The sequence below is a fragment of the Hyaena hyaena genome, unplaced genomic scaffold (assembly GCF_003009895.1).
Source record: "Hyaena hyaena isolate Hyena2069 unplaced genomic scaffold, ASM300989v1 scaffold_429, whole genome shotgun sequence".
Lineage (NCBI taxonomy): Eukaryota > Metazoa > Chordata > Mammalia > Carnivora > Hyaenidae > Hyaena > Hyaena hyaena.
Window position 1 is genome coordinate 382648 of NW_024081060.1, and position 16246 is coordinate 398893.

General features: G+C 53.6%; 1 protein-coding gene across 2 annotated transcripts in view; it reads right to left on the reverse strand.

Annotated features, from left to right (window-relative positions):
• Positions 1-539: 539 nt before the first annotated feature.
• Positions 540-16246, reverse strand: part of MAPKAPK2 (MAPK activated protein kinase 2) — a 46033-nt gene continuing 30326 nt past the window's right edge. Inside the window, exons 2-10 of one of the 2 annotated variants that reach the window (XM_039252689.1) lie at positions 6111-6211; positions 5819-5883; positions 5507-5586; positions 4892-5018; positions 4201-4276; positions 3678-3802; positions 3283-3368; positions 3083-3163; positions 540-2225 (exon numbers count right to left, since the gene is read on the reverse strand). In XM_039252689.1, the coding sequence (XP_039108620.1) occupies positions 2082-2225; positions 3083-3163; positions 3283-3368; positions 3678-3802; positions 4201-4276; positions 4892-5018; positions 5507-5586; positions 5819-5883; positions 6111-6211 (885 nt within the window). In that variant the 3' untranslated portion in view covers positions 540-2081. Of the gene's footprint in view, positions 2226-3082; positions 3164-3282; positions 3369-3677; positions 3803-4200; positions 4277-4891; positions 5019-5506; positions 5587-5818; positions 5884-6071; positions 6212-16246 lie in introns of both variants that reach the window. The other variant, XM_039252688.1, reaches the window with a different exon arrangement.

The following is a 16246-nucleotide window of genomic DNA, read 5'->3' on the forward strand; positions in this document are numbered from 1 at the left end:
TCGGGGTCTTGCTAGTGCATCTGTGAACTGGGGGAAATGGGTCATGTGAACACGGAGGGCTCGTCAGCATTTTGGTTTAAGCCTAACCCCTATCGCCCCCTCCTGGAACTTTCAGGAACTACACCAACCTGCTCCCTGGTCTCTCCCCCAGTTTGAACCAAGTTCCTGGAATCCCGGGCCAGCAGGCTGAGGAGGCCAACACCTGGCTGTGGCTAAATAGGTCAAAGAATCAGGTACGGAGAAGCCGCTCAACTCCTGATTCGGTATTTGGCAAAACAGCATGGGCTCCCCACCCCTTGTTGCCACCCCACGCTGCTACGAAGGACAGCAGCATTCATGCCCCGACGCCAGACACATCCTGGCCAGACCCTGGGCAGGACAAGGGATGGCACCCACTCACCCGGGAGGCCCTCCCGTCTCTCCCCTGCCAGGACACCCAGACTCTGCCCTCCCAACATACAGAACCACTCTCCATGTGCGGGAAGAAGAGAAATGGGGGGTAGAAAGGCTGAGTCCCGTGAAGGAAGAGCAAGAAAACCTTTCAACTATTAAATCTGTTTAGTAAAGACAATTTTGCTCATACAAAACATCAATAGTTTACAACAATCTGAGTGCTGGACACGTCATCAGAGACAGGGAGGCACTGGAGGCCCTCTGAGCCTTTCCCTTGCGCCCAGAGAAGGCCCAGGGAGCTCCTCCACCATTCTGCCCCCGCGGGAGATGAAAGCTGAAGTATTCCTGCCCCAAAAGGCCATGGCACAGAGGACTTCACCCCAGGCTGCTCATTAATACTGGGGGAGGGCCCTCCCCACCCTCCCTCACTGGCCTGGATACATGAAGCTGAGCTGCTTGGGGTAGGGGTGAAGGGGAGAATGGGGAAGGGGCAGAGTTGGGACATCTTTGGTGTGAAGACTCCACCACCCACGCCATAGCATGTAAGTGGTGCTGCCTTTGCCCACATGGGGCAGCCCGCCAATGCCTCCAGAGCCCAGGAGAGAGATGGCAAAATGCAGAAGCTTTGCATCACTTCTAGACTGCCCGGGCTCACCCACGTGAGCAGAGAGGAGGCCTGTTAAGAAGTGGCTTAAAATGTAAGAAAAACAAACAAGAAGGGGTTAAGAATGGCAGGAAGGAGAAGTGGAGAGGCCACTTGGTAGCTAAGCGCCTCAGAGGACGGGGATCAGCACTGAGTGGGGAGCAGGGGGCAGGATGGAGGGTGGCCCAGTCTTCTTGATTGCTGTGCCAGTGCCTAAGGCACTCCTCTCTGCCTCCCAGGCCAGCTAACCGGAATCTGGATCGGCTTCTCAGGCACTTTGACAGACCCAACATGGGCACGGCAGGCCCAGGGAGGGTGAAGGTCCTTGGGCCACAGCAGGGCCCCTCCCTCGGCAGCCCTGCCTGCCCCTGGCCCCTCAAATGCAGTCCCAGACACAGATCCGGGCACACGTACGCACGCACACGTGCACACACACATACACACACACACATACACACAGTCACACCTCTGTCCGTCTGCCACACTGGTGACATCTGAGGGCTCCAGCATAGGTGGGTGGCACCGCAGCCCTGGCCCCACACGGCCTCAAGCTCCCAGAAGGCCTCGGCCAGCGGGGGCCTCAGGCTGCGGTGGGGAAAGAGAGGGCAGTGGGGCCATACACAGACACTCCCTATAACAGTTTCCACAAATACCCTTTAACAAACCCCAAACCCTCTCATGTCCAGAGAGGAAGGGGGTTTGGGGAAGAGGAGGCAGAGTAAGGGAAAGAACAATAAAAGAAGGTTCATAAAAATTCTAAGTCAAATTACTGATAAAATTGCAAAATGAGCACGGGTTCAAGAGCATCTTGCTCCCTTCTCTCCACGCCGCCCTCAACCTCCCAGAGCCCCCCCGTCCCCCGCCCCTGAGGTGGCCACTCGGAACCAAAGGCGGGATTCAGCCTCCGATGGGGCTCTGGGCTCCATGCTGCCAAGGACGAGGGGTGGGGTGGAAATGGGACAGTTCTGTGTCTCTTCATTTAAAAAATATATCCAGGTTGAGAGTTATTGCTTGTCCTTCAGTGGAGCAGGGTGGGCACAGGGGCTCAGTGAGCGAGGGCCGCGGCCTCCAGGGCTCGAGCTTTCTTCCGCCTCTTCAGAAGGAGAGGATTGGACGCATCTTCGATCTTTTTTATCTTGATCTGCTCGTAGTCAACACGCATTGTGGCCAAGGCACTGGTCATCTCCTCCTGGGGAGAGGGGTGGGTTTCACCGAGGGGAAGACATGGGATACAAGAGACAGAGGCCAGGGTGAGGGCGACAGCGGGCGGGAGCAGAGAGAGGACAGGCTGCTTAGTTAGCAGGTCCAGGGCTGGCAGCGGCCGGGGCCTGGGCCTGGGTCACCGGGGCCTGGCCTCGGCACACTGCTTCTCTCCCGGAGCCCTCCAACAACCCCACGGGAAGGCAGAAAGAGCACTGGATTAGGAGTCAGGTCAGCTCCAGCCTGTCACTAGCTATGGGACCTTTCGGGTCCTTTTAGTGAGCTGTGGGCTTGGAGGGCATAGACGCGGAGTCCTTGGCCCACAGCCTGGTCAGGGAAGTGGCTGAGTCACTGCTCTTGTTGTAACACAGATCCCTGGGGTGAGCGAGGAAAGGCCTGAACTGCCCCCGGCCAGCACCGCCCCCCAACCTGGGCACCCCTGGGGAGCCATTTCCCCTCGCCCCTCAGCCATCCCCCGCCCCCGACCTGGGCACCCCTGGGAGCTGCCTCCCCTCGCCCCTCAGCCNNNGGGGGGGGGGGGGGGGGGCGCGCGGAGCCCCGGCACCGCGTCCGTGTCCCAGCCTGGGCCCCTGAGGCACGGGGCGTGAGGGTCCGGGGACCGGAGCCACGCCCGGTGCGGAACCCTCAGCCGGCCCCCCTCCCCCTTCCCGCCCCCTCCTCCTTCCCCCTCCCCCTCCCTGCACCCTCCCCCCTCAGCCCCCTCCCCCCCCCGACCTGGGCACCCCTGGGAGCTGCCTCCCCTCGCCCCTCAGCCGTCCCCCACCCCGACCTGGGCACCCCTGGGAGCTGCCTCCCCTCGCCCCTCTCAGCCAGTGGTTCCCTCACCTTGACATCCTCCCACCGCTCCTTGTCCTCCTTCAGGACCCGGCTGGTGTGCAGTGGGGTCTGAGGGACCTTTGTCGATTGCTGACAGGGAGAAAAGGCATTCAAGTGGCAGCCTGGGGTGGGGCACAGCGGCGGCCGAGCCCTCACCCTGAGGGATGGTTCCCATGAACCCGGGTCTCTCCGGCCTCTACCAGGCTTACCATGATCCAGGGGTGGTTCATAAACTCCGTGATGGTCATTCTCTGAGTGGGCTCTGTTTTCAGCAGGTTCCGGATAAGCATCTTCACTGGGTGGGGGGGACAGGGGACAGAGACAGTTCAGGGGCCACCCTCCCTCTTCTGCTGTTTACCAAAGTTTGCAGGGTGAACCCAGATTTGGGGGTGGAGTGTTACATGGAGGCCGAATGCCCCAGGTGCTGGCTCTGAGGACCATCTGGCTGTCCCACTGTATAGGTTATAGTAGCCCCCCGGGCCTTGGCCCTGCGCCAGACCCTTCACACAGACAGGTGCGAGCACAGGTACACACCCACCGCCACGCCACCCCCATGAGGCGGAGGCCTATGTGTACACACACATGTGCTTGTGTGGGGCCTTACCTTCCTCTGACACTTCAGACCATTCTGGGTTGGGAAATTCATACTGGCCCATTCGGATGCGAGTCTTCATGCCCGGAGAGATGGCAAGGCCATGGTTGGAGTAGAAGGGGGGATACCCGCACAGCCTAAGCCACGAGGTAGGAAGACAGGGATGGTGTTACATAGGGGGCCTTGTACCAGGAACAGACAGAAACAGGCTTCTTCTTGTCAAGGTCACAGAGAAATCGAAACTCACTGATTTGGGCACAAGATAGGAAGTCAAGAACAGGGCCCAGGAATCCAACATGCCACGTATCTAAACCCATTGTCCTGCCCATTTGGGTAGTTTACACCCACCACTTAGCTACCAGAATCTGATATGCATTAAGAGAAGGGGACATGCAGGGGACTCCCAGAGAACCCCCATCGAGAAGGGGATGCTAGCCTTTGCTCCTTCCTCTTCTCCCAGAGAGGTACAGGCCTCCTTCCACCCTCGGCCCCAGCCCAGCCCCACCTCCCCTCACGCCCTCCCTGGCACACTCACAGGATGTACATGATGACACCCAAGGACCACATGTCACAGGACTTGTCATACTTCTCTGGACCCAGAACTTCCGGAGCTATAAACCAAAGGTCCATGTGGGTGGGTGTGGCCCTTGGAGCACTGTGCTATCTCCCCATTTCTCTGCGGAACATGCTCTCCCTCCCAATCCTTCAGCCCCTCATGATGGTCCTGAGCTGGGGGGCGGGGAGAGGGGAGCAGCCATCACCCAGTGCTGGGATTTGGGGATGGGGGGAGCAGACCCTCCTCCAAGGTAACCCTGGGGCTAGAGTCTGGAGACAGAAGCGATTCCTGAACTGAAGAGCCTTGCCAACCCATGCTGTCCATTTAATTCGACAAATGCGTGTGGGGAGTTTATTCTGTGCCAGTCAGCTGGGGCCCCAGAGCCAAATCTGTGTCCCAGACTGCACTGGGAATCTGAGGGCAAGGACTGATCTTGGGGAAATTACATGTGGGCACAAAACCCTGCCCCTACTGTCAGATAACTTCCTCTAATGCCTGAAACCCAGCTTCACTCTGACGAGCCCTACTTGTGGTCAGGTCACATCAGAAACGGTTCCAGAAAGGGTCAACGGACGTAACCCCCCTGAGACCCGTGGCACCGAGAGCTGTAGGGAGGGTGTGAGAGCAGGCCTGGGGGCAGACGCACGCCCCAGGCCTCCCCGGGACTTACCCACATAGTATGGCGTATAACAAGGAGTGGTCAAAGAGTTGTGGCTGGTGGTTTCCTTGGCAAAGCCAAAATCGGTGAGTTTCAGAATGGCGTTGGGCCTTTTGGAGGTGTAGAGGAGGTTCTCAGGCTGCAGAGAGGGAGACAGAGAACTAGCAACTCTGCTGAGCGTCTGAGGAGCTATGGGAATCTGAGGGTGAGGATTCCTGTCTTCCCTCCTCCATTTGACAACCGTTTGTCCCGTGATAGGCATGCCAGCAGGAGCGTCAGCTACACACGACCAGGTGTTTGCGCTCGGAGACAGGAGACTAACACAGACACCCACCAGCAAATACCACGGGGACACGGAAACCAAAGGTGTGACTGTGAGGTGCTGACTGAGGAGGTCCCCAGGGCTGGGCGCGGCCACAGGAGGCTTGGCTGCTGGGTTTGGGGGTTTGCCCAGAGAGGGCAGGCCCTGTGGGGCAGAGAACAGCACCCTGTCCTACTCTGCCCTCCGGAACCAGGCAGTGAGGCAGCAGGACACTCCGGCAAAGCCTCCTAGGGTCGCTGTGGTCCCGCAGCCGCAGCCCTGTGCCACCTCAGTCACGGGGAGGGGCAGCAGCAAACAGCTGGTACCTTGACATCCCGATGGGCAATGTTGATCGAGTGCAAATACTGGATGGCCTCACCGATGCTCTTCATGATTTCCGACGCTTCTGCAGCCGGGAGAGGCGGGAGAGGGCAGGAAGGTCCACAAGGTGCGCATTAGGTTTGACAACCCAATCCTTAGTGCCCCCATGGCACAGCCCCAGGCTCCCGACATCCGCCACCCGCCCCGGAAACCAGGAAATGGGGAGCTGTCATGTCTCTGAGAGAGCAGGCACTGCAGAGGCCCCCTTCCCATACCCCTGACTGCCAACGCCCGTCCCCACAACAGACCCTGTCTACCTCTCTCTGTGAACGCCTGGTCTCCTCGGTCCTGGATCCGGCTAAAGAGCTCTCCGCCATCCAGACTGAAACAAGGCCAAGGTCAGATCCGACGGGTACAACATCCACCACCCCTCCCCACTGCCCGCCAAACGAAATCAAGCATTTATGTCTGAAGCTGCGGGGTCCAGGCCTGGGCCGTCCCCGGAGGGTGAGGGGCCTTGGGGCGGGGGGGGCAGGCTGGGCAAAGGGCAGAAAGGGCACGGCTGCCTACCACTCCATGACGATCAGCAGGCACTTCCTCCCCGCGTACAGGTTCTCGTAGACATCCACGATTCGTACGATGTGTGGGCACTGGGAGGCCCTCCAGTGCAGCTCGACCTCCCGGCGGGCCTTGGGGCAGTCCTGAAGCATCTGCAAGCCAAACCTGAGTCACCGCACCGTCCCTGCAGGAAGACAGCTGGCTGCCGCCCCGCGCAGACCTATTCCAAGGCCCTGGCCCAGGTGCCCACTGACGTCCACGCCGGTATGCTGTGAACTCCCTGCTACTGCCGCCGGTCCTCTGCCAGCTCCCGTGCCATTTTCTCTGGCCCCGCTCCCTAAATCCTGACTTGGAGCTTTGCAGCTCCCATGTTTGCACTGAAAGAAACCTTAAGGTGACCTCCATGGGGCCTTGCTTGACAACTGCACTGAAATCAGCCCTTGGACCATTTTATCTAGGTGGGCCCTTCCTAGCTATGGGCATGGAGTCTTTTCTAGAAGGCAGGCAGCAGTCAGGCACTGGGAGTAGGGGGTATAGGAGGCATGAGGAGAAAGACAGGCGAAGGAAAATGAAAACAATCACAGAGAGCGGCCTGGAGAATGGAGGGACTCCAGAATCGGTAAGAAAAGGTAACGCCAAGATCCCTCAAAACCCAGCACAGCAAATGCAGAGAAGTGTGCTTTCTACCTCGGTGATTTACTTTGTTCAGCCAACCGATGGCCTAGGGAGTCAGCCTGATGTGGTTTGAATGCTGCCTCTTGCTACGTTTGCAACCTTGGGCACATTTCTGGACTCATGAGCCTCCTTCCTGTGCCTCCTCCATAGACTAGGTGGCCAGGGGCACTAATGGAACCTGGATCCCTCCCCGGCCTCAGGGGCAGCATCTTGACCCATCCAAGCCAGTCTCATTAATTCCTAGTCCTTTATTAGTGAGGAGCTTGGGAATGAGCCTAAGCCTCAATGTTGGCCAAGATGAGATCTGTAAAAAATCCACTAGAGGCCTCTTAAAGGGAACAGAAGGAAACAACACCATCATTCCCGCTTATGGCACCTGGTACTGTGACAGCCACTTTAGTGCCACGCAGGAGACCAGCCTTAGACGATAAGTCAAAGCACTGAGGAAGCAACCAGGAGAGGAGCTCGCTACCTGGAGCCTTGCTGACCCCAAAAGCCAGCCCTCAGGACTCATTTTCGGTAAGATAAGAATCTTTCCTTACTATTTAACTGCTTTCAGTAAAGGTTTTTTTTTTTTTTTTTTAAATGCTCAGAGCCAAAGGCGTCCTGATCTATTCCTTTGCAAAATGGGGACAGAGTGGTAAGGATTAAATGTAACAGTCCTGCAAAGCGCCTAGCAGGGTGCCTGGTATATGCCCAATAACCAGAGCTGTCACTTTCATTACAGAATGTCCGCGATATGCACAGGACAGATGCCAAAATAATTAAGACAAAGACCCAGACAGACTTACCATCTCTGTGGGAAGTCAAGATTAGCCCCACACAGCACATTTAAGAGGGCTAGAAGCGGAGAAGGAAATGGTTAGGCAGAAGGGAGGGCATCCAGGCAGAGAAAAGAGTGGGGATTGGGGCACTGACTGGGAGGGAGTGCAGTTGGAGTCAATGGGTGATGCTGCCCAAAAGGCTCAGAGACCTGCTGGAAAGTGCACGAAGCTTGGAAAGAAAAGATCAGATGGTGGGGATGAAGCCAGATTACAGAGGGCAGTGAAAGGCAAATACAGGAATTTCCAACAAGAAAACTAGAATTCATCATGCTATGGTCCCATGATATACTAGGCCTTTTCTAATTGTACAACTGACATTTTTTTAAAAAATATAATTTACTGTCAGGTTAACTAACATACAGCATGTACACTGTGCTCCTGGTTTCAGGGGTAGATTCCCATGATTCATCGCGTACATACAACACCCAGTGCTCATCTCAACAACTGCCGTTTTATGGGATCAGGAAACTGAGGCTCAGAGAAATACCGTTTCCAGGGCTAAGTTCCTGGGCCTGGTGGGTGTAAAGCCCAAGCCTTTTCCGTGACATGAAGCTTTGAAAGGAGAGCTGGAGGCTGAGGTTTGTCAGTTCCAGACAGAAAACTGCAGACTGACTTTGCAGAGGCAATCCCCAGACAGTTGGGTCTCCTACGGAGCAAGCAGGAGGCAAGGTTCCTGTGGGGTCACACTGCCACCTAGTGGCTGTCTGGAGACACTGCACATGTTCTGAGTTCTGCCACTTTCGACTTTATTTGGATGGACCAGGAATAAAGTTTACTTTCCTTCCCCATGCTCTACAAAAAGCAGGAGGAGGTACTGGTCAATTTCGTTTGCATGTCATTCAACTCAACAAACACTTATTGGGTCCCAAGTTGTGTTGGACGTCAAGATGTAACAGAAGAGTCCCAATCTGAAAGAATTCAGGCTGGGATGCGGGGAATCATGGTACTAGGGGACACAGACACAAAATATACTTATGACCCAGTGAAATAACGTGCTATATGGGTGATAAGTTCAAATGGTTCAGGAGCACAAATTCTCAGAACAGCCAAATAAGAAAGACCTCTCTCGCCCCCTACAGGTGCATAGATGACTATGAGGCCCAGAGAGGTAGAGGCCGAGTTGACAGATTTACTCAGAGGCAACTTGATTTACAATCAGGAGGGTCCTGGGTGTGGTTGGGAACTTGTCAATTTCTGGTTGCATTACCTTAGAGAGCTCATTACCTTTCTAAGCCCTTACACTTTCATCTGTAAGTTAGGGGGTCATGCCTAGCTGGCCCCCTTCCTCACAGAGCCATTGTAAGCATCTCATGAAATGATATCCCTAAGAGTGCTTTGTTATCAGTGCTGTTTACTTCACTGTAAGCCAGCAGTATAATGAGCACAGCACAGGGACTCTCCATCGCCTCTGAGTAGAGGCAGGAGCCGGCTGATGTAACCAGTACAGGTCACCAGCAAGACTGCAGGCTGGGTTTACGTTCACGGCCCAGTGACCACCACCTGGAAACCAGCTCCGTGCTCTGACCAACCAGAGCTGTGCTACGTGAGGACACACCAGTGCCCAAACCCAAGTGCTTGGTCCTTGGTCCTCCTTGAACTCAGAGCTGGCGCTCCAAGCCCAGACAGGTTAGTCCATGCGGCGGAAGAGAATTCGCAGTCAGAAGGCCTGGGCTCACATCCCACTTTCAGGCTTGCACACAACGCTTCACCTGGTGGGCCTACAACACACTGGCCTCAGGAACCACGTACGCCTCACACCCCAGCTCTGTGCTTCCTCGCTTGGGTCAGCTGAGTCAACCTCCCTTTCTGAATGGGGTTTCCTCATCTGTGAAGCGGGATTAGATTTAGTGAAATAAATAAACCGGAAAGGGTAGTATTTTTAAATTCTGAAAGAAACATAATAAGAATTTCCCATGGAGACTGGTGACTGGCATCCAGGTATGTGTTTCTCAGAAATCCCTGAATGGGTATGAAAACCAACTCAAGCAATGAAGGCAAGACCTTCAACTGGGTCAGGCAGGCAGGCGGGCTGATGTCATGGGGGAAAGAGCCTGAAGAGCCAAAGAGGCTTTGCAGACAGCTGTGCGGTGCGGAGAGCCAGGAGGAAGGATATCAAGAATGTGCTAATCTGGAGCACAGAGCTAAGAAAAGAACAGTGGTGGGGGTGGTGGGGGATGAGGGGTGCCTGAGCGCCTAGCCAGGGAAGAGACAGAGAGAGAGACACAGGATTCCTGTGGTGCTGCCAGGGGCCACCAACAGGTTCAACCAGAAGCCAAGAGAGTCACCTAGGAAAGGCTCACTCCTCTGCACAGACAAAGAGAGCAGAGGCCAAAGGGCCCAGGTCTACAGCTCTCAGGGCTCCAGATTAGATTGGAGGAAGGGAGGAAGGGTCTTCCCACCAAAAGGCCACCACACAATAAGCTGGGAAGGGTTTGTGAAATATTTTAAGCCCATGCTAAGCATGGAGCGGATGCTGTGACTTGTCTTCACCCCCCTGTATGCTGCGTCTGAAATTGTCTTGCACTATAGAAAAGGTTAACTGTTGCATGTGTTAGACTGCAATGCACTGGACAAGGCCACCTACCAAGTGTGGCAAGGGCCAGGGTCAAGACCACAGAGCCGGCTGCCTGGGGAGGAACCTCTAGGATGACAGGGACGATGAAGGAGATGTGGGAGCTTCCCCCAAATCCTGTTCTGCGCCTCAATTTGCGGGAAGCTGATGGGAAGAGGAATGGGGCCCCTGATGCTGGTTGCTTGTGGTCCCCTTATCTCCCCCGCCACCAGATCTTCCATGGTGGGACCACAGGAAAAGACTCAGGAGTGGTCAGCATCCTAAACCTGGCTGCACCAGAGAAATGGGAAGTAACAGAGCCGAGGACCTGAAGCATGGCTCGCCAGCAAACCAGGCACGAGGAGTGGACAGGAAGGAACGAGCCACAGGCCCCAAGGGATCATCCCCTTCACAAGCTCTAACATTTGCCAGGTGCATGACCTTCTGGAAGTTTTTAATCCCTCTGTGCCTTAAAACAGGGTAAGAACAGTACTTGCCTACATTAAATGAGGTAATGTGTGTAAATTACTCAGAGCAGTGCAGGGCGCATAGTGACAGGTGCATTCGTGTTTACTATTACTATTCTGCCCCCACTTCCCACCCAGGTCGTCTCAGAGTCCCGCTGGGGTGGGTGGGCAGCTGGGATCCCGCTCCCGCCCACCTTGTGTAAGGTGTTATTAACAGCTCCAGGCACTGGGCGGAGGGGGACCCAGAATACTGGAAGGGAGGCAGTCCTTGGCATCCCAGCTCGGAGCTCTCCCTCTCCCTCCATACATCATGTAGACTGAACAGCTGGGGGCGGGGTGCACCCGTAATGAGAGAAGGAAGACATCCCTTCGCAAGACTGACTGGGAGCCAAGAGTGATGCAAAAGTCTGAGTCAGGCACTGAGTGTGCTGTCGGTGTGTGGTGTGTCTGTCGGTGTGTGGTGTGTTGTGAAAACCAGACCTCCTCCGACACTCACAGCAGGAGGTCAGGGAAAAGGCCCCATGGGTCGTGCCCCAACCCCCTCCTGGACTACAGGAGGGTGCTTAGCTGGGTGCTCTGCGGTGTAGAGGGAGAGAGGGGGCCGTGGGCAGGATGGCTGAGAGCAGAATCCCAGGAGCAGGGGACAGGGAGCCCCATCCTCCACTGTGCTCTGTGCTAAGTACTCTGAACATGAGACCCTCGTACCCAGCTGGGAGGGCACGTCCCACTTTACAAATGAAGAGAACTCAGGCTCAGAGAAGCTGAGCAAGCAGTTTAAGGTCCCCCAGCCGTTGCCTGAGGCAGGGCTGGAAAGCGGTGCCTGTTCTCACTGTGCTCTCACTGCTCCAGGGCCTCTTTCCCACCGCCCCGTGGAAAGGCACAAAATCTGCCCAGACTCCCCGTGATATCAACGCCAAAGGTGGGGGCTGAAATCGTATGCATGCCTGAACGTACAAACCCTTTGACCCTAAAATCCCACTTTGAGACTTTTACCCTAAGCTACTCTCCTAGGGGAGCTTTCAGGTATGTCCCGAATCAGTCACCTCAACCAGAAACAGCTAACCGAAGGCCCAGCAATAAGCAGTCAGAGTTGCTTTTTTTTTTTTTTTCTCCGGAAGTGTGTTTACCAATACAAAATCTACAATCATGATTGCAATGTTGGAACAGAATGTTTCATCGGTAAGAGATTCTGACTCTCTCAGTCACCGTCAGTCACCGTCAATGGTGGCACTCTATTCTTTTTTCTTTGAAGCACAAATCCCAATCTTAGCTTCCTTAAATTTGCTCCTCAGATAGTACCTGACAGTAAGTGAAAAAAGCAAGTTACAAAGCCTAATTATCTATATATTTATTTCCATCTGTGGGGGAGCAGGGGTAAAAGGAAGGGCATTCATACTCAGTAAAATGCTAATAGTAAAATCCATACTCTATCTGAAAAGGAGGACTGTAGTAACTTAAGTTTCCTTCTTATATCTTTATTTTCTTTTTATTTTTTTTTTTATTTTTATTTATTTCTAGGAGAGAGAGAGAGGGAGACAGCGTGAGCAGGGGAGGGTCAGAGAGAGAGGGAGACACAGACTCTGAAATAGGCTCCAGGCTCTGAGCTGGCAGTCAGCACAGAGCCCGACGCGGGGCTCGAACCCATGAGCTGCGAGATCATGACCTAAGCGAAAGTCGGACGCTTAACCGACTAAGCTACCCAGGCGCCCCCTTATATCTTTATTTTCTAAGTGATTTACAGGGGGCATCTGTACTTTTTAAGAGGCAAAGAAAGAAGCTGAGATCTCCAAATGTAAACCAGAGGCCTGCTGGCCAGGTGGCACAGCCTCCCCACATCCACGGAAGGGGGAAGGTGGCTCACACCAGCAGGTGCAGGCTGCCACGGGCAGGTGCCCACACCCCTCCCAACGGGAAGGGTGGACACTGAGAACCGTAGCTCAGCCCCTTCCATCGTCCTCTGTCCTCTGTGGCTCCACTGCGCCCTCACCTGGCCATCCAGCTCCCCAGCTAGGGAGCCTATGAGTCAGCTCAACGCTCTTGACACCTTTCCTTTCAGCCTGGAGCCTGCGGAACTGGACCCCACAGCCCCATGCTAGTGGAAAAGGGAGGTGTGGGGAGGTCACGAGGCCACGTGGCCAGGACAGACTGTCCTTACACCGTGTTCCCTCTGTCTGGGCCTTTCAAAGCCCTCATCCCTGGACCTGGAGCCAGGGAGGGAAATGGAGGAGACACAGCGCAGGAAGTTAGCTCGCCCCTCCCCCCCAGATGCCATCATGCAGCAAACATCTGCAGTGCCCAGTACACACCATACACTGTTTGGGAGAGTGCTGGGATGTGACAGGGAACATAGCAAATAAGACCATGCAACCTCCATTTGAATGCAGGAGGCACATAATGAAAAAGTTAAAAAAAATATTTTATTACATCTTGTGTGCTATAAAAGAACAAAATAGGGTGCCAGGGTGCTGTCAGAAACCAGCCATGGTGGTGAGGAAGACTCTCAGAGCCCCCTCCTCCTACGACCTTCCCCCCCCCCCCCCCCCCCCCATGACAGAGAGCTGCTTACAGCCTGGAGGAGACATGGCTCAGGAACGTAAGGGATGACACATGGTAAGTCTTGGTTGAAACGGTTTTCCTCTAAATCGAGGCAACGTGGGGGTGGGGAGTATGCCCTCTTCTAGAACTTCTTCAGTGAGGAGCCAGTGATGGCCTTGCCCTAGAAAATGATCTAAGGAGAAATCTAACAGCAGAGTTTTTTAAGTTTTAGAAGGTTACTGACACAGAAGATACAGAGAAGTAACTGCATCTGGGTGCCTCATTGGCACACACAGTCCCAAACATTTGGGTAGAAGGTAGAAATGGTCCCGTTACTGACTTTTGCTATTGTGACAGGGAAACATCCTCACCCAAACCAAAGCTAACACGTATAATGGAGAATCCAGTCCTAAAAGCTTTGAAGGAAGCACACTACACCCCCAGGAAGACTAGCCGGACCCCCCATGTGCTTCGCCCTCTCAGTCCAGGGCCTTCCTGAGGGAGCCACGAAGGACCAAGGTTCAACAAAAAGGCAAGAACCTTAAAAGGCACACTATAAACGACAATTTGAAAAAATATATTTGCAGCACATGACAGATAAAAGGCTCACTTGACTCTGACCGATCAATTGTAAAAGATTAACAGTCCAATATAAAAACGGCCAAAGAATAAAAGCAGGCAATTCAAAGACAGAGGAACACAGATGGCCACATGAGAGCTTCTCCCTGCGATCCACGAAAAGAGAAGTGCTTAAAACACAAGATAATAATTTCACCAGAATGGCAAAAATGTTTTAATGTTTGACCAAAACCAAAACCAAACTCCTGGGTTTGTGCCAAGATTCGAGAGGAAAGGGCACGCTCTCACACACTCCATAGGGGCATAAATAGTATAGTTTAGAGGAATCTGGCCGTGTCTGCCAAAATTGTAAATGTTCACACCTTGGACGAAGTAATTGCCCAGCTAGGAAATCATCCTACAAATATGTTCCTAAAGCATTTCCACGGCCCCCAAACTGGTAACGACCTACGTCCAGCACTTCAGAGCTGGTCAGATAGATGGCAGGGCGCAGAGGCTGTGAGGGGGGGAGGCGGGTATGCCGCCTGGAGAGAAGAGGGTGTTAACAGGTGGGAGAGCAGACAAGGAACGGGGTGACACTTGGGCTTTGCCGTTAGCATGCTAGTCTGTTTCATGGACTTTCGTTGGCATGACTTAAGTAACTTTTACAGTATAGTCATGAAGACAAGAAGCAAACACACCTAAAGGTTAATTAATGGTTTCCTGTAAATGGTGGTAATAAATGTAATGCTTTCTTCTTTTGTGTGTTTTAAACTTCAAAAAAAAAATATTGCACAGAATAGAAGATATACCATTTGGGTGGTTTTGTTATTGTTTTGTTTTTTAAGGCAGAGGAGATACGGGCTTACGGATGCTTATAATTTTTCTGGAGGTATTTATCCCCAATATGTTAAGAGTGTTAACCTCCAGGGTGAAGGTTCTATACAGAAACTTGTGTTTTTCTTGTTTTCCCCTTTTCGTTTCCACTTTATTTTTTTAATTGTTATTTGTTTTTAGTTTATTTACTTTTTGAGAGAGAGAAAGAGAGCAGGGGAGGGGCAGAAAGAGGAGAGGGAGGGTACAAGAGAGGGAGAGGGGGAGAGGGAAAGAAGGAGAGAGGGAAAGGGAGAGAGAGAGAGAGACGGAGGGAGGGAGGGAGAGAGAGAGAGGGAGGGAGGGAGGGAGAGGAAGAGACAGAGAGGGAGGGAGGGAGGGAGAGAGGGAGAGAGGGAGAGACAGAGAGGGAGGGAGGGAGAGAGGGAGAGACAGAGAGGGAGGGAGGGAGGGAGAGAGGGAGAGACAGAGAGGGAGGGAGGGAGAGACAGAGAGGGAGAGACAGAGAGGGAGAGGGAGAGAGAATTCCAAGCAGGCTCCGCACTGTCAGCAGAGCCCGATGTGGGGCTGGCACCCAGTTGGTTCATTTCCACTTTATGTCTTTCTGGAATATTTGGATCTCACCATCTACATGTATTTTCTTGTTAAAAATCAAGCTGAGGGATTTAGATTCTAAGGTGCAGTCTGCCTCAGTTCTTACTTGACTCTGGCCTCAGACGGTGACCCAGCTCTGTGTGCCCCAAAGCAAGCCAACCTTCCCACTAGCGAGGCTAGCGACCAGATGCAGGAGACCCCACGCTGGCCGCAGGAGGAAGGAGGGCCTGCCACAGCTCTGAGTACGACGACGACCCGGCTGATGTAAGGGCCTGAGGTCTTCCTGAAGAGCATAACCAAAATGTGAAAAAGAACAGGTTGAGGCCCCAGACCACCAGTGCCAACCACTTCTGACTTCTATGGACATGAGCACCGCACACAGTGTGGACGTCACACACTCTGGAGTCTTAGGTAGGAAACTGGGGGGACAGACTAGGGGACACAGATATTTGTTTCTTCTAGCAGATGTTCATGACCTTGAAAGAGAAAGAGGAATGTTCATGTATACCACACCAACCATGCAGCCATGTGTCAGGTGTACTTTATATTTAGAAAATACGTTACAGTTAAGCCTCCTAACAGCCCTCTGGAATAGAGTCCTTTGCTGAGTCTGTGCACAGGTATGGCGACCAGGTCCTGGTGAAGCACCTTGCCGAGGATGCACAGCTAGTAACCGCCAGAGCCAAGATGCAGACCCGGTTCAGACACTAAGTTCCAGGCTCTTATTTTCAAGACAAGCGAGGCTTTGACAAGCAAACCCTGAGCTGCTGTTATTAGTTTACTGTTGCCCTGGCTCCCTTCCCCACCCTGTTCACAGGGCATTTATCTCTGCACCTGCCCGGCCCAAAGTAGCACATTAGAGACACATATGCTTTGCTGATTCAATTAAAAGGCAGGCTGTATATCAGAACAGCTCTACAGCCCGTGGCTTACAACTGGATACAAGGCATCTTTCCCTGCACTTGAGGCAAACAGTGGCGGGAAGGAAACACACTAAACGCTCCCAGCTGGACTGAAGCCAAAATCTGAGCGGCAGGAAGAAGAAAATGCCATGTTCTTTGTAGTAGCTAGGCATGACTTTTAAAAAACCCATAGAGATGGACAAATTATCCAAAGAAAATAAGATGGAAGGAGGTCAGCAGCACCACT